At 40.3% G+C, this 22548-nt stretch overlaps 1 protein-coding gene across 1 annotated transcript in view; it reads right to left on the bottom strand.

Moving 5' to 3' along the window:
• SESTD1 (SEC14 and spectrin domain containing 1) overlaps positions 1 to 22548 on the bottom strand; it is a 1957182-nt gene that overhangs the window by 1132909 nt on the left and 801725 nt on the right. The window contains exon 6 of the mRNA XM_044075265.1: positions 4980 to 5093. Coding sequence (XP_043931200.1) covers positions 4980 to 5093 — 114 coding nt within the window. The remainder of the gene's footprint in view (positions 1 to 4979; positions 5094 to 22548) is intronic.

Genomic DNA, 22548 nt, shown 5'->3' with positions numbered 1-22548 from the left:
AGGAGGAGAGGCTGAAGGGATAGATTCTTCAGCATCAGAATCCTCATAGGGAGGAAGAGAGTATTCCTGTTCAGAAGAGGAATTAGAGGAAATGGAAACCTGATCTGAAGATTCATATTCTGTCTCTTGCCTAGGCCTCTTATCAGGAGGGGGATGGGAACCCCTGATCAAAGTAATTAGTTCTTAGGCCATTTTAAGCATCTGTTTTTTAGGCATGGCGGCCTGTCCAGGGGAATGTTGTACTAGTTTCTTTGTCTTTAGAGGTGCTTTAGTCTTTACCTTTGAAGCTGAAGTCGTTTTCACATATAACTGTGTAGGCCTGAAAACACCCTCAGAAGCCGATGCCTGCTCAGCGGCTCTGGACCCATCTGAGGGAATAGTTTCCGAGGGTCCAATACCTTGAGTATCCAGCGGCCTAGTCGTCTCTGCGTGAGAGTCGGAAGCAGTCTGTGGCTCTGAGGTAGCGGGCGTCAGGGGCTGCGAAAGCACCTCACTGAGAACTAGCGACTGGCCTAGCAGAAGCCTCATTGGTTTTGGACCTCGGATGCCTGTCCTTTTCTTTGCACTTTTTATAAACTCCGGTAGTCGGCTATTCCGACGGCATTATATAATTAAATCTTCTGCCAAAGTAATGAAATGCAAAACTGAACCGACGCTTAATAGTGCGTTGGTTAAATCTAGCACAAAACCGACAACTAGTAACGTCGTGGTCAGGGCCTAGGCAAGGAATACAGTAAGAATGAAAATCCTTATGAGGAATTTGCTTTCCACAAGAAATACAATTATTAACTTTTTCTGACATTGGTCTGGAGCAAGAAAAAAGTTTCCCCAATGGGGTACTTAGCTTTAATGAAGACTTCGGATCGGAAATTTGAACTTGAAAAATCTCAGGAGTCGGCCGACCAGCACTTGCGAACTGCTTTTGCTTCGGGCACCGCGCGGCAAGAAAAACTGAAGAAAATGGCGTCGGCTGCATCTTTTATACCCCTGGCGCACTGACGTCAGGGAGGAGGTGACAGCAACCGATGCCGGACCAGGACTTTGGAATTCAGGCCGAGTGCGGGTAGCCTGCCAGCAGGATAACCCAATTGTAATGACTGCAACAGTGAAACACGATGAACATCCACAAAGCTTTCAATATCTATGTCCGTAATTTCAAAGGAGATGCACAACAATGTGCAGAACTTCCTGTAAATGGCATCACCCACACTGAACCAGAGGCCAATGCCAACATTTTGGCCGATAGGCTCAGCTCAGATCCCTGCCTCAAGACCCCCCCCCCCCAGCCCAAAGAAAACACCACATAACATAATCCACTTAACCTTGACTAGAGAACATGTCATTAATGCACTTTCCAAGGCAAAAAACACTGAACTGATGGGCCCGGGATGTTTAATAAATAGCATGAAACATGACCTCTTCTAGTCCACTTGAATCACTTTTCAACTGCAGCCTTTGGACAGATTTTCTCCCCAAAGAATGGAAGATGGCTACTGTCATTTCCCTGCAAAAAGAAGGCCCAACCACTGACCCATTTAACTAAAGGCCTGTATGTCTTACCAACCTCATATGTAAGGTCATGGAAAGAATCATCATGGACATGATAAATGAGGACATAGGTAACCTGCAAACGCTGGACACATCACATTTCAGCTTTGTTAAAGGAAGGTCATGCCTACTAAATCTGGTGGACTTTTTTGACATGGTCAACAAAGCACTGGATGAAGGTAAGCTGTACACACAGCTTACCTCGACCTGGACAAGGTTTCTGATACAATACCCCACTCAGGCATTACAGACAGGCTCATTAATTTAGGTAAAAACCCTTTTATACCCACTGGATGGCCAACTAGCTCACTGATAGGACCCAGGAGGTCAAAAGAGATGAGGCCACCTCTTCCAAGAGGCCAGTCAGTAGTGATGTCCCCCAGGGCTCAGTACTGGGCCTGATCCTTTTTGGCGTCTATTTCTCTGAAATGGAAGCAAATGCTGAAGTTTTATGGCTGACTAAGCTTGCAGATCACTGAGCTTATAAATGCCTGGCCCTCAGTGTCCTACTTAGATGCAAGGCACCATTTTTCTTTCTGGAAAACTTAACTAGATTTAGAGAGTCCCCCACCCCGGGTCATTAGTTTAGAAGCAGTCTATGAATCTAAGCCTGGAGAACACAGACTTGAATGCTGCTTTTCCCATCTTGAAGAATGTAAATTAACTGTACCACAGTGTTTCTGTGGTTAAGGTTCCTGTTTCACAACTCCAGGATTCAGTCCTGACCTCTGATCACCGTCTATCTGGTATTTATACACTTTCCCCACCACTTCACTTCCTAAAGTAAACACAATGAGTGGCACTCCAATCTGCTCATACATAGGTAGGTACTACGCTATCAGCCCTGGGGTCTATACAAGACGAGCCAAAAAGGTACCCTGGCTTTTGCCACCCAAGAAAATTATTTTCCTGTGCCACTGTCGAGCAGAGCCACAGAGGTGATCCCGGGGGTGAATTTCCTATTTCCCATCCAATCATCAAGATTTTTCTTGAAGAGTGCTAATGAGGAGCTTTGTTTGATATAGATAGGTAGTTTATTCCAGAGTATGGGAAGTCTCTGGGAGAGGAATCTATCCTTCCGGCATGTTCTGTTTATTGTGGTGACAAAGTTTAGGTCCCTAGAGCATGTAGCTCGGAGGGACTGGTATTTCTTTAACTGGAGCATGTCCAACAGCTCTCGGTTTGACATAGCTTTGTATGTTAGGCAGAGATCACCTCTGAGTAGGCAATATGCGACGGAGTAAAGCTGGAGTTTTTTGAGACGGTCTGCAAAGGGCATCTGTTTGAGGCCAGTAATCCTCTTTGTGAGGTATTTCTGCGGCCTTTCCAGCTGTTGTAGATGTCTTCTGAGGTAGATACCAAAAGGGGTGTTGTACTCTATAATGGGTCTAATCAGTGGTGAGTAGAGGGGAACAGTGACCTCTTTTTCTGGATGAAAAACCTTTTGTGATGAGGTGTGCCATGTAGAAGGATTTCCTGACTACTGTGGCAATGTGATTATCAAAGGAGAGACTACTGTCCACCTGTGTCCCAAGGTCTCTTATCACACTTTTGGTGTTAAGTATACCGCCTATGTAGTAGTTCATGGGTACAGAGTTTTTACCAAAGGGGATGACAATGCACTTTTTGGCATTGAGCTTGAGGCCATGGCTTTGACACCAGGCATCTGTCTCAGTGAGGCCCTTTTGTAGGATGTCCACATCGTTAGGAGTTTCGATTATGGCTCCTAGTTTGTAGTCATCTGCGAACTTTGTTAGCCAAAGACCTTCTGTGTTAGCCTGTACTTCAGAAAAGTAGATACCAAACAGGAGAGGACCCAGGACTGAACCTTGTGGTATTCCACTTGTCACTGGTCTGAAGTCGGATTTGGAGTCTGCTACTTTCACAGTATGGGTTCTGTCAGAGAGCCAGTTGGCAACCCATCTTGTGACATAGGGATTTATACCGAGTTTAGTGAGTTTATCTATAATTCCAGAGTGGGGGATGGTGTCGAAAGCCTTGGCAAAATCTAGATAGGCTGTGTGAACCACCTTACCCTTGTCTACGGCTTTGGTGACTGCTTCAAAAAAAGTCTATCAGGTTTAGGAGACAAGATTTGCCTTTTACAAACCCGAACTGTGTGGGGTCCAGAGTTTGGAGATTACCAATGTCTTTGTTTATAAGTTCCATGATGATACGTTCCATGGCTTTGCAGACCAGACTTGTCAGGCTAATGGGGCGGTAGTTCCCGGGGTCCGTGGTGGCTCCCCCCTTGTGGAGTGGGATAATCGTCACTGTGCACCATTCAGCAGGCACAAAGCCTGAGGTGAGGCTATGATTGAACATGGTACTTAGGTGGGGAGCCAGTTTGTTCTGTAGTTCGTATAGAACACAGCCTGGGATGTTTGTCTGGACCCATGGATGCTGTGTTCTTGGCTTTGGAGAGTGTGTTTTTTACCTGTGCAGCTGTGATTACAGGAACTCTGCATTCTTCCAGTATAGAGATGGGCTCTTTAGGGGGTGAGAGGGGGGTAAAGTTAGCACTGAACCTATCTGCCAGGATGTTGGCAATATCAGTTGGGTCTGTATATTTACTGCCATTGTGCTGTAACTCAGAGCAGATCTGAGTGTTGCCACTGAGATTCTTGACATAGCTATAGAATGCTTTGTGGTTGTCTTTAGAATCAGTGGCGATTTTGTTTACTGGGTTCTCCCTGGCCCTTGCAGCCCAAGAATATCGGGACAAGGATCAGTGAGGCAGCAGTTCACTTAAGTCACAGAAACAGATGTACAAAAATATTTTGTGCTGCTGTAGCAAGCTGCTTCAGTTAACTCTGTCTGCCTTCAAAAGCAATCAATAACTGAGAATCTTAGTCACTTAAGTCATGCCTGAAGTGTGTCACCTGTACAGTAAATGATGCTTCCATTACTCAACACATCTGCACATTATGTTATACAGAATCAGAATGTTTTTATTACATGTCTGCACTGCTGGAAAAAGATTCTAGCATGACAGCCGAAGTGGCAGAAAAACATGTGCGAAACTGAATAAATGCAAGTCACATTTCTTAACTAGAATGCTTTAATTTCATACCATAAAACAGACAGCAAAAACAGAAAGCATCATTCTGACGTTTCATACAGATGTGCTATTTCAAATCATGGAATGCCAGGCAACACAGCAACAACTGCAAAACTCTTACTTCACAAAGTCAGGTTTCCACCACAAACATAACACAACGCACAGAAGGTTAACAGAGAGGCTAGGAAAGGTGCTTTATGTGCTTATCCTCTTCAAATTTCGCTTTCACATACCATTTGGTTATTAATGTTTTTCAAAACAAATGTAGATCCTTCGTATCAAGTGACTTAACTGGATGTGCTTGTACAGGAAATGAAGATGTACAGTTTGCAAATGGCAGACGTGAGCATTACATATGAGTAACACATACCTCAAAACCCAGTCGGTCTTTCTCCTTCCAGAAACAGAAATGTGTAACCTTCTTATCCCAGAATTCATCTGGCTTCAACACACAAACTAGTGATACCTCAGCAGGAATGACATTCTGTAGGGTTTAGAAAATAACTTTAATTATCTATTGTTATTTTTATACAAGGTGGGTGAACAGATAAAAACAATAACTTATTTTGTCCATGATCTGGACTAAAGGCAATGAAGTGCTGAATACAAGTTCGATATGCAATAAACAAAACTATCATTCAATACTCTACACTAGTTCAGCATATTCATTCCCAAGAAGCAGGCAATGACACAAACAGCAAAAGCTAGAAGGGTTAAAAAAACACAAAACTCAGAATTAAAAGTTTCCAAGTAAAAACATAAAATAAAATGGTTGTCTTTATAAGAAACAAAAAGCACTGCATATACTAAACCAATGTTTACATTAAGTTAATTGGATTTGCATTTCACCATTTGAAAAGTAATCTGTTTTTCCTAAGGGTAAGTAGCTAGTACACAAAAACAAATACAGCCATTAGAGACTGGACCGAAAAAGAGGAAGCACTGAAACTGAGTTAAAAGGTGTTGTAAATGATTACAGTAAATGTGCAGTGTGTGGGTATATATTTTAATAAACTAAAGATGAAAACATATGGAGAGTACAGCCATGAAAAAACATAAGCGCATGGAGTTTGACACACATACCCTAGCAGACACTATACAAACCCCAGAGCTGATGACTCATGGCAAACACATGACTGGAGACAGAGGTGACTGAGAAAAGGTGCCTGCAAAGCTGCATAAAGAAAATATAGAAATACAACTACTGTGTAAACATTTGATTAGCTTGTGCTTAAACTGCAACAGACTACATATGCACTTCCAACTTCATGGGGGACAGTATCCCAGCTGAAGGCACTCTGGGCAACAAATATTTTGTTACCTAATGTGGCTCTTCAGAGACAGACTGCTTTTTTAACCCTAGACAACAAGTTCAAACTGAGACAGGTGGACTGAGGTTGGGAATGTAGAAGCAATATAAAAGACAAGAGGACTGGGAAGGGTTAGCAGGGTTGTGGCTATATGAGACTGTACTTCAGCATCTGCCAGCTGGGATGCTGAAGAGTCAGAGAAATGTTCAAAAACGACAAAAAATATAAATCTGGAAACTTATTTAATGATGTCTGTAGAGTTCGACAATTCTTATCAGACAAAGCACTTAAGGAAGAGAAATTAAACTTCTGTTAAGTAAATTTACCATAACAGCAGAGCTGCAGTAGCATATAGCTACATGGGTCACATCCTTGCAAGAATCAATAAACATACAGTGTATGTTTTGGGGGGCCTTCCACATACACTATGTCAAAAGAAGCTCATGGCTGTGCTTGCAGGTGCCATAATTCAGAGCTTTCTTGCCTCTCTGCACAAAAGAGACTTTCAAATTGAAGCAACTTGGCCAGGATGCAAAAAAGTAAATGTCTTCATCTCCTAAGAAAAAAAAGAGATGGGAGATAAAGGGAAACACCCTCTGGACAAAAAGGTTATATCCAGAAAGGAAGAAATGCACCACAGAAAGACTAGGGAGTTGGATTGAGGGCTAAATTACTGCAACAGTGATCTATTCAACCATCTACTAAGTTTACTTGCACAACTGTACTATATATGTTTATTATCACTCTTGCAGTAGCACACAGCTATGGCACGACTACCAATAAAGGTCAGAATCTAAATGCCCTTGAAAAACTAAATTAGCAAATCCTGCCCTGGCCCAGTCAATCTTGTAATGTTTGATGACGGTATGAATAGAAGACCAAGTTGCTGCTTCTAGCTCTAGAGTCCACCCCCTTCCAAAAAGAAGTAGCCAGAACTCTAGTAGAGTAAGCTTTAGCCTTCTAAGGAAAGGACTTAACATGGTGGGAGTAACAAAAATGGATGGAATGGGATAACCAATTAGAAAATGTCTGTTTTGACACTCGTTATCCTTTTTTTCCCCATCAAGAGAGATGAACAGCTGATCTGAAGCGCTAAAGTCTTTTATTCTATCAATGTAGTGTCTATGTTGTCCTCTCTCCCCCATTTTTAGGTTACTGGAAGAACACAAGAACACACTGATTCAAAGTAAATTATGAAACCACTTTAGGTGTAAATGAAGAAAGGATTAGTCCTTATGAAAAATGAGGAAGGGCCGATTCACCATCAAAGCTTGCAGCTCAGATACTCATCCAGCCTAAGTCAGATCACAGAGTAAAACAGTTTTCAATGTTAAAAACTTTTAATAGCTTGATGATCTAGTTCAAGTGGTAGGAAGGTGAGTTTTTTAATGCATACTGGGGATTCCTAGAAGGAGCCACCTGTTTTTGAGGTGGAAGGATATGCAATAGCCCTTTCCAGAACTGTTTCACTTGGTATAAAGAATGGGGTGGGTCTAAAGGCAGACATGGAGACATGTGTAGTGCATCGGACTGCATGGCTAGAAAGAACTGAAGATGGTGTCGAAGGACAGCCTTTTTATGCCCTGACGTCCAGACAGGCATTGGTCTTCCCGCCTTCCTGGAACATGGCCTGGAGCAGAATTTTTTTAACTGTCTGTTGTGAATGGAGGTAAACAGATCTATCTGGAGAATTGCCAACAGATGGATAATATCTTGGAAGACTCAGGATGCAGCTTCCTTTTGTGGGTGTCTGTCCTGGATCTGCTCAAGTTGCCTGCCATCGTGAACTGCTCTAACAGGATTATGTAGCCTAAAGAGAGGAATTATTATGAATTTCAACTTTCCAGGCTATCACAGATAGTCTGCATAGTGGGGTAAAGACCTGGAACCCTGGTTTGTTTATACACCACATCACAGTGGTGTAGTCTCTTATAACTAACACAGGTCATAGAGTCCACACGTGGTTGAGTATCGTCTATGCATTTATGGTATTCATATGCTTTTTCTTGACATGATGGCTCCAAACTCCCTGAACTTTGAACCACTTGGTAACTGTTCCTCATGCAAAATCTGATGCATCCGTGATGACAGACTGAGAAGGGAATATTGGAACTCCTATATTCAGTATGGTCTGCTCTGCCCACCATGACATTTTCTTCCTGGCATACTTTGGGATTGGGTTTGGAAAAGACAGAGGATGCTAATGTTAACTTCATACTATCTTGGGAAATTCACTGTAGTTCCTCATGTTTAATCTAGCTAGTGTAATCATCACGATAGTGAAGCAATGTACCTCAAAATCATAAAATACTCTCTTACTGTAGTCAATATTGATGAGAAAACTGCAAGAACTGGATGTTAAAAAAATATCCCTTCCTGGTGGCAGATAAGCCATCATTTGAGAAGTGTCCAGAAAATAACTCAGAAGTGCCACTCGGAGAGTAGTTTGAGATGACTTCTCCAAATCGAAATGAAAGCTCAGATTATGGGAAGGGAGTCTGCAAAGAAAAGGCGATTGTCTAAGAAGGGAAAAATGTGAACATCCAGTAGCCTGCAAAAAAAGCAATTACAGGTGCTAGACATTTTTGTTAAAATCCTTGGAGCTGTGGAAAGAGACAAAGGGTTAAAAATGCAAACCAAAGAAAGAAAACCTTAAATGGAATCTTAAGTCTCTGTACATAAGAATTTGATAACTGAGTCTTTGAGATCCACATTCACCAGAAACACAAAGGACAGAAAACAGGAAAGAGATGTAGCCATTCCTATTGGCAGAATCTCCTTTCACCATTCCCATGTTGGCTTAGTTCGTTGTATACTTTCTGCTACCTTATGAATAATTTTTTTTAATTTCTCCAAATCTTTTGGGTTTCTAATACCATGACAGGAATGGCCCCCATTCCTAAGTCAAAGTACGATTAAAGTTCATGAAATCAGTATTGTTTCACTCTTTGATGTCAGCCAAAAGTGCTCTGTGTAGCACCCGCAATGTGCCCAGTAATGACTCCTTCTGCAATTCATACACAGTTACATGTACTGGTAACATATCTAAGTATGATTGTAGACTCCTTTTTATAAGACCTGCTGCTCCTACTACTATTGGAACAATCTGGGTATCTTTCTTCCACATTGCTCTCGCTCCTGCTTGCAAATCCTGATATTTTATGACTTTGTGCCTCTCTGTATGCAGGACACTGTAGTCACTGGGTATGGCAATTTTTATGATCAATGCTACTTTTGTCTTCTTTTCTTGGACCACTATATCTGGTTCTCTAGCATCTATATTTGGAACTGTTGGTAATGGATGATCCCATGTGATGTAGACTTCATTTTCTACGATGCTTTACAGCTCATGTTTCCAGCGCTTTTCAGCCACTTCAATACCATAATGTTTGCACAATCCCCAGTGCAACAGTCTTGCCACATTACCATGCATTTCAGTATACAGTCCTTCTGCCATTAGTATTATCATAACCAGCAATGAGGTGAGTGACTGTTTCTAATTCAGTTTTACAAAACCTAAATGTGTCTGTTTTTCCCACATGTTCAATGAACTTTGTAAACCAGCGTGTACTTAGACGACTATCTTGGGCCCTCAATATTAACCTTTCATCACTTGGTTTAAATTTGCCTCTCCTTAACAATTCCTGTGTTCATTCCTGATCAACATGAGGTTTTTCCAGAAGTTTTCTATACTTGGAACTATATTTATGAATTTTCCACATTTCTTGCCTTCTCATCTGGTCCTTCACCTTATATGCTTTCTTTTGTTTTTGGCACATTCAATTGCTGCCTGACTTATATCTACTTCTGGTTTGACTTCCATTCCTGATTGATGTTTCTGCTAGATTAAGAAGAGAAGTCATCTTAGATTTATTTTCCTTATGTTTCATAACTTCACTACATTTGGGTCTTGTGAGATCAGCAGATATGTGTGGAGTCCCACAACTGCAGATCTATACATGTAATCAATTTCAAGAAGGCCCATCCCTCCGTCGGAACGGGGAATATAATCTTGGAATACACTGATTTTTATAAATCATTTGGTGAGCATGAAGCATCCCTCTTGTTTTCCTATCTAATCTATCCAACACGTTTTGGGGTCAGTCAATCACTCCAAAACTGTAAGTTAGGACAGGAAGGGCAAATTGGTTTATAGCTTGGATTTTGTTCCTAGATGTCAACGCTGTTTTCAGGATTAATTTAAGTCTTCTAAAGTATTCCTTACTAAGTTTTATTTGCATTTGTTCATGTTTGTTAATACTTCATCCGCTCCCAAATATTTATACACTCCCTCTTGCTCAAGTTCTTTTATATCACATTCTTGTTCGAAACTGATGTTTTCCTGCATTAAAGGTTGCTTCTGCACATTTATCAAAACCAAATGACATTCTTATATCATCTGAAAAAGTTTTGACAGCCTGTAATTGTGCTTTCAGTTCCTCATTTGATGAGCTATACAATTTTAAATCATCAACAAAGAGAAGGTGAGAAGTCTTTACACTTTGTTGTTTTCTAGGAGCCAAATTATAGCCATGGCCTAAGCTGTCAAGTAAACAGCATAATGGGTTAATGGGAAGGCAGAATAGCAGCAGTGACAGAGTCACCCTTGAATATCCCCCTTTGAATTTTTATCACTGGAATAATAACTTGTACTTTATCATGGCTTAATTGCAAAGTGGTCTTCCACTGTTTCATGGTCACTGCAATGTAGTCGATCAGTGTAGGTTGCATCTTATACAGTTTTAAGCACTCTTTTATCCATGAATGTGGGATACTTTCAAATGTTTTTTGTAGTCAATCCATGCCATACTTAAATTCTTCCCCTTTTTACAGTTCTCCACTATGACTTTACTTAACAAATAATTCTTTGTTCCATATGACTTCTTTTATTGCCCTTTTGTTCTACTGCCATGATTGAGTTTTCTTCTAAATAACTACAGACCTTGTCAGCATCAATTCCCGTGTACAGCTTTATACGTCGTCGGAAGGCATGTTTATTGATCTATAATTTTTAGGGTAGCTTGCAGGTTCATTCTTAAGTAGGAGCATTGTTTACCTGTTATTAGACAGGTTGGTGTCTGTTCGGGGTGCACATATAAATAGTTCTTACTCTTGGCTAAACCTTCAGGCAAAGATGTTAATACTTTTAACCAAAAGTTAGGTACTGCATCTAGGCCTGGGGTTTCCAGTTGGAAGCTTTTTTTTAACTTTGTTTCAATCTTTCTGGCTGTTACTTCATCCCATTTCATATCCTGTACCTTTAAACTTCTTACACTTTCTTTTAATTTTTCAATCCATTTAGCATCTTTGTTGCGTTCCACAGTATATTCATAAATAATTCTCCAAAATGTATCTATTTCTTATTTTTGAGGCAGTCTTTCAATTCCTTTTACTTTGTTTCCCAATTCTCTATAAAACTGTTGGGGTCATCATTAAATTGCTTATTTTGTACCTTTTGTTTATATTTATCTGCATATCTTCCAAAGTTTTCTGCCTGTGCTGATATTTTTAGTTTATTTACGATATTGCATGATAGATCTTGATCCATTATAATATTGTGCATTGCTTTTATCATGTCTATCTTTCAGAGTATTTTTGTTGATCTGTTCCCTCTTCTATACTCCTCTAACAGTGACACTTCTTGTCTTAATTGCCTTATAGTTTTTTTTTCTATTCGATACTTCCATGGTGGTACTCGAGTTCTCCCCCTTTCTCTCCCTTACTACCCTGTGTTCTTATGGTAGAACTGTATCAGTTATCAATTTAGCTGCACAGTAATACATCCTGTTTACTTCTGTTATATCACATGGATCTCTATGTACAGTCCTAATTACTGTGTTCATTTCTTTTATCAAACATAACTTTTCGGGTTTTATTGATCTTCTGCAGTCCATTTCTTTCATTGAACTTAATATGTCTATCGCTATTAAGTTAAGCAGCTCGTCTCTTAGCTCATATTCTGTATGACTGTCGTTATTCTCTTTAAGGATCTGTGTCCAAAATCCCATTCTTTCCTTATTTCTTAAATTACGCCCCTGCTTCATTAGCATTCCCTTCCACTTTGAAGTGTAGCTTTCGGCTTGTGTTATGTATCAAGAGCCTTAAATGTGCAGCTCGGAAATATCCCTTTGAATCAGGTAATTCTAAACCTCCTTGTTCTGCTGGGAAGACAAACCTACCCCAGATGACTCTTGCCCTCCTCCCATCCCAAATAAACTCCTTCAACTCTGTTACTTGCTATCCACAACTTCTCGTCTGGCTGATAAAAACATGCCTGACTTCTGTACAAAACTAAAGGGACAAAAAATATTTACTGCTTGTATCTTGATATCCACTGGCAAGAGCCTCCAGTTTAAACAAAAGATGATACAAAAACTGAGTCTTTGTTTGGTCACTTCTCACATATTCTTAGCAGTAATAATGGAATTATTTTTTAATCCATATTCCTAAATGCTTCATTTTATCATGTCCACTGCTAAACCGTTTCAAATTATCAACCAGAGGAGATGTTGCTGACTGCAATTAAACAGTCGAAGGATTTTATTTGAGAGTGGAGGAGAGCAAGAGTCAACTGGGGTATGATGAACTTCCCAGCAGAACCAGGAGGATTAAGATTTAAAGGGATATTTAAAATCTGGGTACATAATTTATAGCTATAGCATTTGTTTATCTTCACTTTTATATCTAGCAAAAAAAAAATGAATTTCTGAGTCCCTTATCTTCTTGACCAATCATTCTAAAAATATAATGCAAATAAAGGAGAAAGAGGACAGCCCTGCCTGGCTCCTCGGTTTATAAACAATTTATCAAAGAGGACCCCTCCCACTTTGATTTTTGCCTCTGATCTCACATATATTTTTCTAATTAACCTTATTGTTATCAGGACATGCAAATACTTCTATTGCCCAACTAAAAAAATCCCTTCTTACTCTATAGAATGTCTTCTCTGCATCACAACCCACCAATAACGGGTATTTTCTTACACTCTACATCCCTCTGGATCATCACTGTTCTATTAATCTTGTCAAATGTTTGCTTCCACTTCATAAAACCACTCTGATCCATTTCTATCAATTTTGGCATCATCGTTGTCATTCCTTTAATTACAGACAAACATTTTATAAACAATGGTTTAAAATTGAAATGGATCTATATGAAGCTGGGTCAGATGAGTCTTTTCTGTGTTGGTGCCTCTCCTCCTTTTAAAACACTGTTAAACAAAACCTTCCAGATCTTTATCTCTCTTCCCCCTAAACTTCCACCAGAACACCATATATTCCCAGAGACTTTCCTGCAGAGTGGTTATAAATTACCATTTTTATCTCATCTCCTCCTGTTTTAACATTAGTTGTCGAGACACATCTACATCTAACCTTAGCATATTGAAATCTTCCATAAATATTTCAATTTGTGCTTTTTTTTCTCGATTTCGCCACTTCTCTACTTTATACAAATTTTTGTAAAATTTCTAAAATATCTGTAATACCTCTACAGGATCTCTGTTTATTTATTTATTTTCGTTATAAGCTCCCTGACTTTGGCAACAACCTTTTATCCTTTCTGTTGCCTAAATTCTTGTGCCAAAAGCTTTTGTGCTCTGGACTTATCAAAAAATTAGATGCTTAACAGTGATCTTTCTAAACTCATCCATATTTTCCAGGAACTCCCTTATTTTCTCTTTAGCACTCTGCAATTGCACCTTCTCTTGTTCTGTGAGATTCCCCATATTTTGTAATACGTTAACCTTTGTCAACTCCTCAAAATAATTCTTATTACTGCATAACCAAATATCTTTATATTTTATTTCTACCCCATTTTAAAAAAAAAAAAGTCACTTTCTTTTTATCCTATTCACTAGCCTTAACTTCTGGAGTACTTTCTATCTTCCCAAGCAATGTCCACATAATTTCCACTAACAGATAGGTGGGGAAGCACCAGTGTCTCATCTTTACTGCATTACCCTGCATTTTTATTTAGGTAATTACTGATGCACGGTCTAAAATAGTAATTGGATGTGTCTCAAAGTTCTCAAATGCACGTGTTTCTGTGAAATATAATTTCTGTCAAGTCTAGCTCAGTTATTGTACCTTGTGGAATAGTATGTAAACTCTCTCCAAGTTCCTATTACTGAACTCACATCTTCTGAAGAAATTTATGAAAATACTTGGCATAAAAATCTACTCTGTTCTATTTTCCCCTCTGGACCCCCTATATACAGCCTTGCTTCAAAACAAATTCCACTCCCCATCTATACGTAATATTCCCTGCTGAAAACGGATTATTTTTCCCAAATTTTTTTAAGCTCCAACATAATTTTAGATGGAATATAAATATGTGCCAGCATAATTCTCATCCCTTGCCGGTAGCCAATTACTGCTGCTATAAATCTGCCATTATTACCTTTTCTTCCATCTTCTATCTCTACTGGAGCTTCTCTGGCAATTAATACAAGTACTCCTCTTTTCCTCTGTCTCTGAAATTCTGCAGAATATCCATCCTAAAATCCTTCCTTTATTAAATTCACAAGCATCAATTTCCTGTGTCACTGGTATTTGCACTCTGCATTTCTTAATATAATTACGTGTTCTTTCCTTTCTGTCTATAACTGTGAGAGCATTCACATTCCAAGGCAATATGGAATGTGTCACCATTATAGTAAGAAGCCATTATTCCCACCTATTACATCGGGCAGCTTTTTTAAAGTTTATTTCTAGCTTTTGTGATGCATACACCCATTAATGTTTGGCAGGTTAAGCCTCTGTACTTTTTTTCTTTTCTTAACACTAGAACCTATGTCACATTTTACAAGACTTTTTGTTTTAATAAAAACCCTCAAAAAAAAAGACAGCTGCTAACACAAGTACCAACTAACTTGAAAATGAGGTTATCCACATTAAGATGAGTTTTATTGCCCATGCCTCTACTTACACTAATTGGTATCTGTTCTTTTTTTATCTTTATTCCCCCTTCCCAACTACTTGCATACTTTTAGAAAACATTAACTTTTATCCTTGAAGAAACCAGTGGTCTGTATTTTATTGTCATATTATTAGCTTGCCTCCAAGAAAATGTAAGGAAAAAAGGAAAATCTAGTCCTCTAGTGCTGCTTGACAGACAAAGTGAAACATTTACTGGTAAAAGAAAACTGTTCAATATATTTAGCGATCAACTTAAAATTTTGTTAATAGATTAAGCCAAGGATATTAATCTAGAAATTCACATATGCAAAAGTAAGAGAAAACACATCAGCTCTGCATATATTATGATCTGTGTACTTTTATCCCCATCTCCACCTCAATAATGCAAGATTTCAGTCTATTAACTTAAACATGCTTTTAAGCTTTTCTTTTCTTTTTGCACTGTAATACCTACATTTCTTAAAACCAAAAATGAAGAAAGTCATCCCATACAAGAAAAATATTGGTTCCATAGAAAAGAAAATGTTAACTTATAGGTACCTTTTTCCTTCTGCTTCCTCTCCCCTCAGAGACCATTCAAACATTAATGACATGAAGAAAGGCAAATGTTTTACAGTTTGTCACAAGTTTAACAAAGTCGAAGCCCACTCTTTCCATTTATTCATATACAGCTGTATTTCACAAATGTGACTGATTTGTAGTCTCACATTTATTCACTAATTTCCATGTTGCTGATCTTGTTCCTGTCCATCTCCATTTCCTAACTCCAGATTTCAGTTCAATTTCAAAGTAGTCCTGATTCTTCTGATCAACTCCTGTGCTTTCCTCTGTCTCTCGAGCATTTTCCTTTGCCAGCAAAATCCTTTCTAATGTTCCAAAGTCTCTCTGTGTGCTTTATCATCAGAAGAATGAGAAGCACGGTCCCCTTCTGCTTTATGGCTCATTTTTTGATGGACAAACTTTTGCATTTCATCCTTAGCCTGTTCTGCATCAAAAAACAACATTGATCCTCCAGGAAATAAAATATCGAGAAGACAGCTGGATACTGCAGCTTGAATCTCACACCTGCCTCTCGACATTCCCTGATTATTAGAATAAATTTCTCTTCTGCCTGGTGTACAATGAGTAATCATTTTCCAAAAACCCTCTATTGTCTCCAGTTTTTAATGCTTTGCCCTTTGTCACAGTTTTGTCAGGATCAACACTCTGCTGGTAGGTTTGCATCTTTACTAACAAAGGCCTTGGCTGCTTTCTCATGGCCATATCTGGGGCATACACACAGTGTGCCCTTTCAATTAACAGTTCTTGCAGTGGAATATCAGTGCACTTGTTTATTTGTCTTCATAAAATGAATACAGTCTGTTCCATATATAGTGTCTCTGATACAGCAAAATAAAAATCTCAGATTTTTCCTAGTCCATGCAGAGGGAAATAAGAGTTCCTGCAAGACTGACTGGCTGGCCAGGATGGGGACAGGAAAGACTGTAGATAATTTTTCTTAGCCTGTGTTTCTGCCTGAGCTCCACCACCTTTTTCTTTGAATTCCATTGCCACTGTTTCTTCTATTTTTTCCAGTTGAAATTGTTTGAAGGACTTCATACAAAAGGGTCCAGGACTGGAACAGTAGCTTGTATTGTACTTTTGAATGGGGGACTGAAAAAGAATTTATGTACTTACCACAACGTTCCATCTGTGTTCTCCATTTTCATTCTTCCTCAACTCATGGATTCGGATCCGATCCTCCGATCTGACATGGTCACTGCTAAAGCTCCAGGCAACTAAGAAACTCTTGAGCCTCTCCCTTACCCATAATGCACCAACCCTCGGTTCCCTCAGATTTTGTTTGCAGATTTTTACCAGAAAGAAAATATTTACTATGCATAGATAAAGGAGATGTAAAATTGCATGCGCTCAATAGAGAAAAAGACTACCTGGAGCTAAATATAAAGGACAGTGATGTCCCTTAAAAAACTCATTCTTCCAGAAGTTTGTAAATAGAAAAGATGAGGGTTGGTGGGCGGGAAGTTGAGGAAGAATGAAAATGGACAACAGAGATGGAACGTTATGGTAAGTACATAATTTCGTTATCTGATGATGTCAATTTTCATTCAATCCTCAACTGATGGGACAAAGTCCCCAGCTACCTAAAATCCTGGGTGGACTATAAGGAAGGATATTCCTGAGCACATATGAGCCAAATTATGCTCTCCCTCTGGAGACCAGATCCAATTTATAATGAATTACAAAGGTATGGCAAGTAACCCAAGTATCAAGTGCACAAATGTCATCCATAGATGCTCTGGACAGGAAAACTGAAGACGTTGCCATGGATCTAGTTGAATGAGCTTGTACCAGTTGTGGTACGGTAATACCCCTTTTTTTATATAAATGAGATGCAATTAGTTAGCCATCTGGTTAAAATTACTTTGACAACTGGTTTACCCAATTTCAAGTCTGCAAAGGAAACAAACTCATCTGTTTTTCTTATGTCTTTTGTCCTTTGCAGGTAAAAACATAACTGTCTGTGAACATCCAAAACATTTAACATGTATTCACTTTCATTAAATTTGGGGAAGAATACTGGCAAATTAATGGACTGATTAATATTGGAATCTGACACCACCTTAAGAAAGGATGCATTAGTTCGCAATGTAACTCTATCCCTGTGGAAAATCAAGTAGGGAGATTTTGAAGACAATGCTTAAATTTCTGAAATTCATCTAGCAGATATAATGGCTACTAGAAAAAAACATTTCCAACAAAGATATTTTAAAGTCACATTTAGCTGCTCCTTCAAAGGGGAAATGAATAAGCGCTTGCAGTACCAGACTAAAGTCTCATGGAGGAGTAGGATCCTTAAAAGAAGGTTGAGTGCCTCACATGAAAGCTCTACACAACTTATGACAGGCTACTGAGGAACCCTCAAATCCAGTGTGAAAGTACGGTACAGCTGTTAAATGAACTTTAATGGTTGAGGAACTAGCTCCTTGTTTAAAAAGTAGGGTCAAAGACTCAAGGATGTTGTGTATCGGAGCTGAAAAAGGTTCAACCAGATTCTGATGTGCCCAGTACACAAATATTTTCCATTTAATTGAACAGAGCTCACGTACTTGAAGATTTATGGGAAGATAAAGATACATGTTGGACAGAGGAAGAAAGCATAGGTTGTCTGGCTATTGATGGAATTGGAGAAGCCAGGTCATCAGCCTAAGGTTTGATATGTCTGGATGAATCATGCCTGTCAGGTGAGACAGGAGGTCTGCAGTTGGATCCAGAATCCAAGGTTGGTGAAGAAAGTGAGGCCAAAGGAAGGGGAATCAAATTTGTCGAGGCCAGTAAGGTGCAATGAGGATGACTTTGCTCTTCATCATGACAGCTTTCTGTAGGAATTTCAGAATTAATGGGATTGGTGGATAGGCATAAAGTTGACTGGGCAGGCAATCATGAAGTAGAGCATCCCTCAGTGATTTCCCCTTTTGGGGGATTAGGGCAAAGTAGCTGCTGCATTTGTTGTTTGGGGAAAAGCAAAAACATGGCAGCAAGGCTGACCTCATTCACAAAAAATAATTTCAATCATATTCTTGTTCAGACACCACTTGTGAGGTAGAAGAATGCACCTGCTCAGCGTGTCTGCTATAACACTGGACTTCCCTGACATCAACCACTGCCACACTTTGAGCTCTTCTCGACACAAGGGATAAGATCTTGTCTCTTCTACTGACATATTGCCCATTTGAAATGCAATTGTTCCCGAAGGGAGAGAATCTTGAAGGGCCTGCAATACTAAAAGCACTGCGCTCATCTAGAGGACACTGACAAGCAAGGTGGCCTCTTCAGGGAACGATGTGCCTTGGACCGTTTCCCCCAGAAATTGCACCCCGCACCCCAAATGGGAAGCATCCATAGTCACTATGGCATTGGCCTGAGTGGGAATGAATGGATGGCCTTGTAGAACCTGATCTGACTGAATCCACCACCTGAGATCTCTCTTGCATATCTGACTGTTTTGTATCACAGTTGACATGGTTGGTAAAGTATCCACCATTGTGCTGCTGGCATCCACTGTAGAATTCTCATGAAAAACCTGGCTAAAGATACTAGTGTTATTGCTGCTGACATTGATGCTAGATCTTGAAGGACCAAGCAAGCTGAAATCTTGGTACTGCAGACTATTTTTCTGACCTGTAATCTTACAGTTTAAACCCTTGAGGGAGACAATTAAGCTATCATTGAGTTTGTGTTGAACAATGCTCCTATGAATTCCAAATTATGAGTTTGTTCCAGTTGAGATTTGTCATAGTTTATGGTTATCCCCAGATGAAAAAAGTCTAGAAAACCTGATCTCTTGCCCTTATTAACTGAGCCTGGTGAGAGCGGTAATGAGTCAGTCATCTAGATATGTAAACACCCGGAATCCTTGCAGTCTCATGAACTGCTACTATTATCACACATTTGGTGAACACCCTGGGGGCTGTGGCAAGACCAAAGGACAGAACCCTTAATTGGTAATGACTGGCTCCCAGCCGGAAGTGCAAGAAAGTACAGTTTTGTACCTACCATAAATGTAGATGTTCAAGTGTTCACACTGCTGCAGTCATAACACTTGGGTTATCCTGCCGTCAGGCGGTCCCCGCAGTCGGCCAGAGTTCCAAAGTCTTGGTCCAGCATCGGTTGCTGTCGCTTCTTCCCTGACATCAGTGCGCCAGGGGTATATAATATGCATCCAACACCATTTTCTTCAGTTTTTCTTGCCCCAGATGTCAGGTGCCCCCAAGTGGGTAGACAATACATATTGCTAATCAAAAATATACATATAAAATAAAAACAATACCTTCAGTTATCAGCAAATACACCCCAAAGGTTGTATAGGGTAGAAGGGTATAGATAAGTTCACATAGTTTAGAGGGGATGGAGGGAGGGTAACCTGGACTGCAGCAGTGTGAACACTCGAACATCTACATTTATGGTAGGTACAAAACTGTACTATGTTCATCGTGTTACACTGCTGCAGTCATCACACTTGGGTTGAATCCCAAAGCTAAGTTTGGGTGGTTGGTCTATAAAGAGTTAGGATTGGCTTAGAGTCCCTGCAGAACTGCAGTGGCAAATCCTGCTCCAGATTTAGAGTAAAGAGGCAGGTGGTAATGCTTGGAGAAGGTGTGCACTGAACTCCAAGTTGCAGCCTCCAAAATTTCCTTGGTAGGTACTCCTCTGAGAAAGGCTGTTGAAGTGGCTGTTGCCCTGGTGGAATGAGGCCTAATGTTATGAGGGACTGATTTTCCATGTGGTGTGTAGCAGTACCGAATACAGTGTCCTATCCATTTGGATATAGTCTGCTTTGAGATTGCCTTGCCTTGTGATCCTGCAGCATATGCTACAAACAGTTGATCAGTTTTCCTGAAAGCTTTTGTTTTGTCCAAGTAGAAGCGTAGCTGCCTGTGCATGTCCAAACAATGCAGAAGTTTCTCCCCTTTATTTTGGGGGTTTGGATAAAAAGTAGGCAAATGGATGGTTTGGTTAAGAGCCACACTAGATACCACCTTTGGCATGAAGGTAGGGTTTGTCCTTAAAGATACCCTGTCCTGATGAAAAATTATGAAAGGTTCCACTGCCATTAATGCCTGTAGCTCTGAGACTCTTTGTGCTGAAGTTATTGCCAGGAGCAGAGCTGTTTTCCATGATAAAAATTTTAGATCGGCTGTATTGGCTGGCTCAAAAGGTGGTAGGGTCAGTTTTTCCAAAACGAAATTGAGGTCCCAAGTTGGTGTTGGTGCTCTCCGGGGCGGTGTTATGTTTTTAGCCCCTCTGAGGTACTGCTTTAGCAAGGGATGAGAGAATAAAGGAGGGTCCGTGTTGTAATGTGCAGAAATGGCAGAGGCGTGGATCTTAAATTATGAAAAGGATAGGCCTCTGTCCAGGATCTCAGTTAAGTATTGTAAAATCTGAGGAATGTTTGGAACAAGAGGGTCAAGGCTGTGAGCCTGGTTCCAGGCGCAGAATCTCTTCCATTTTTCTGAGTAAGCTTTCCTGGTGCTAGGCCTCCTGGCCTCCAAAATGACATCCATAACAGCTTTAGAGAGAGGTGTTGCCTGTTTGACTAAAGTATCTGCCATGCAGCCAGGTTTAGGGTTTTGAGCTGACCGTGCAGGATCCAATTGTTTTGTTGAGTCAGAAGGTGTGGAATTTGGGGCAAAATCCATGGTGGGCCCTGAGCCAAGTTCCTTAAGATAGGGTACCAGTGCTGGCATGGCCAGTCTGGAGCAATCAGGATCACCTGTGTTTTTTCTTGTCTGGCTTTTAGGAGTACCTTTGAAAGGAGAGGCAGTGGTGGGAAGGCATAGACTTTTAGGTTTTTCCAGCTTAACAGAAGAGCATCCACTTTCCATGCTTGTTTGTGATAAGTCCTTGTGCAAAATTTTTGTAGTTGGCAATTCAGAGGGGAGGCAAAAAGATCTATGTCTGGGCACCCCCATTTTTGTGTTATCATGCTGAAGATTTGTGGATTCAATTTCCATTCGTGAGGGTCCATGATATTTCTGCTTAGTTCGTCTGCCAGAGTATTTTTCTTTCCTGGCAGGAATTGTGCTTGCAGGTGAACTTGGTACATTAGAGCTGTGTTCCACAAGGTCATGGCTTGCCTGCATAGGGGATAAGAATGAGTGCCCCCTTGTTTGTTTATGTACCACATTACTGTGGTGTTGTCTGTCTTTAGTAATAGTTGTCCTGGATGTAGAAGGTCCTTGAAAGCTGTTAGGGCATTTTGAACAGCCAACACCTCTTTTTGATTGATGTGAAGATGCATCTGGTCTGTGGTCCACTTGCCCTGAATGCATTTTCCTACCATGTGTGTTCCCCAGGCGTAATCCGAAGCATCTGTTGTTGCCTGGCTGTGGGTTGGGTAAAAGGCTGACCCTTGTTTAGGTGACATGCCTGTGCCCACCATCGAAACTCCTGTTGTAGGCAGGGAATCATTGGAATTACTGCTTCTAGACTGTGAGAATGTTGAGTCCAAACACTTTTTAGGTACCATTGTAATTTCCTCATATGCAGTCTGGCATATGGTATTAGTAGTATGCAGGATGCCATGAATCCCAGGGCCTGCAGAATTTTTCTTGCAGGGAGATGGGACGTTTTTGCCAGTATTTGAAAATATTGAGTTAGTTGCACTTGTTTGTCTGGCGTGAGGTAAGCCATCTGGGCCGTTGTATTTAAGCTGGCTCCCAGGAATGTAATCTGTGAGGGCACTAGTTTTGACTTCTTTTCGTTTACTGTGTACCCTAGAGAAATTAACAAATTTTTCACAAACGCCAGATGCTGTAGAAGAATGTCCTTTGTCTCTGCTTGAAAGAGGCAGTCATCCAGGTATGGATATATTTGAATTCCTTTTTGTCTGCAAAATGCAATTACTGGTGCCAGGCACTTTGTGAAGACCCTGGGCGCAGTACATAAGCCAAAGGGCAGTGCAGAGAATTGGTAGTGCATCGTACCAGCTTTGAATCTGAGGTATCTTCGGCAATTTTGTCTGATAGGGGCAAGCAGGTATGCCTCTTTGAGGTCCAGAGTAACAAGCCAAGCCTTCTTGCCCAGCATGGGTAAAAGCTGCTGTAATGTCAACATTTTGAATTTTGGAATATCCAGGTAAGTATTCAGAATTGAAAGGTCCAGTATAGGCCTCCAGGCTTTGTCCTTTCTGAGGACCAGGAAGAGTCTT

This window comes from Protopterus annectens, chromosome 6.part0 (assembly GCF_019279795.1).
Source record: "Protopterus annectens isolate FY-2018-M chromosome 6.part0, PAN1.0, whole genome shotgun sequence".
NCBI lineage: Eukaryota > Metazoa > Chordata > Ceratodontiformes > Protopteridae > Protopterus > Protopterus annectens.
Note: the sequence above shows the minus strand (reverse complement) of the source record. Positions and strands in the feature narration are given on the sequence as shown.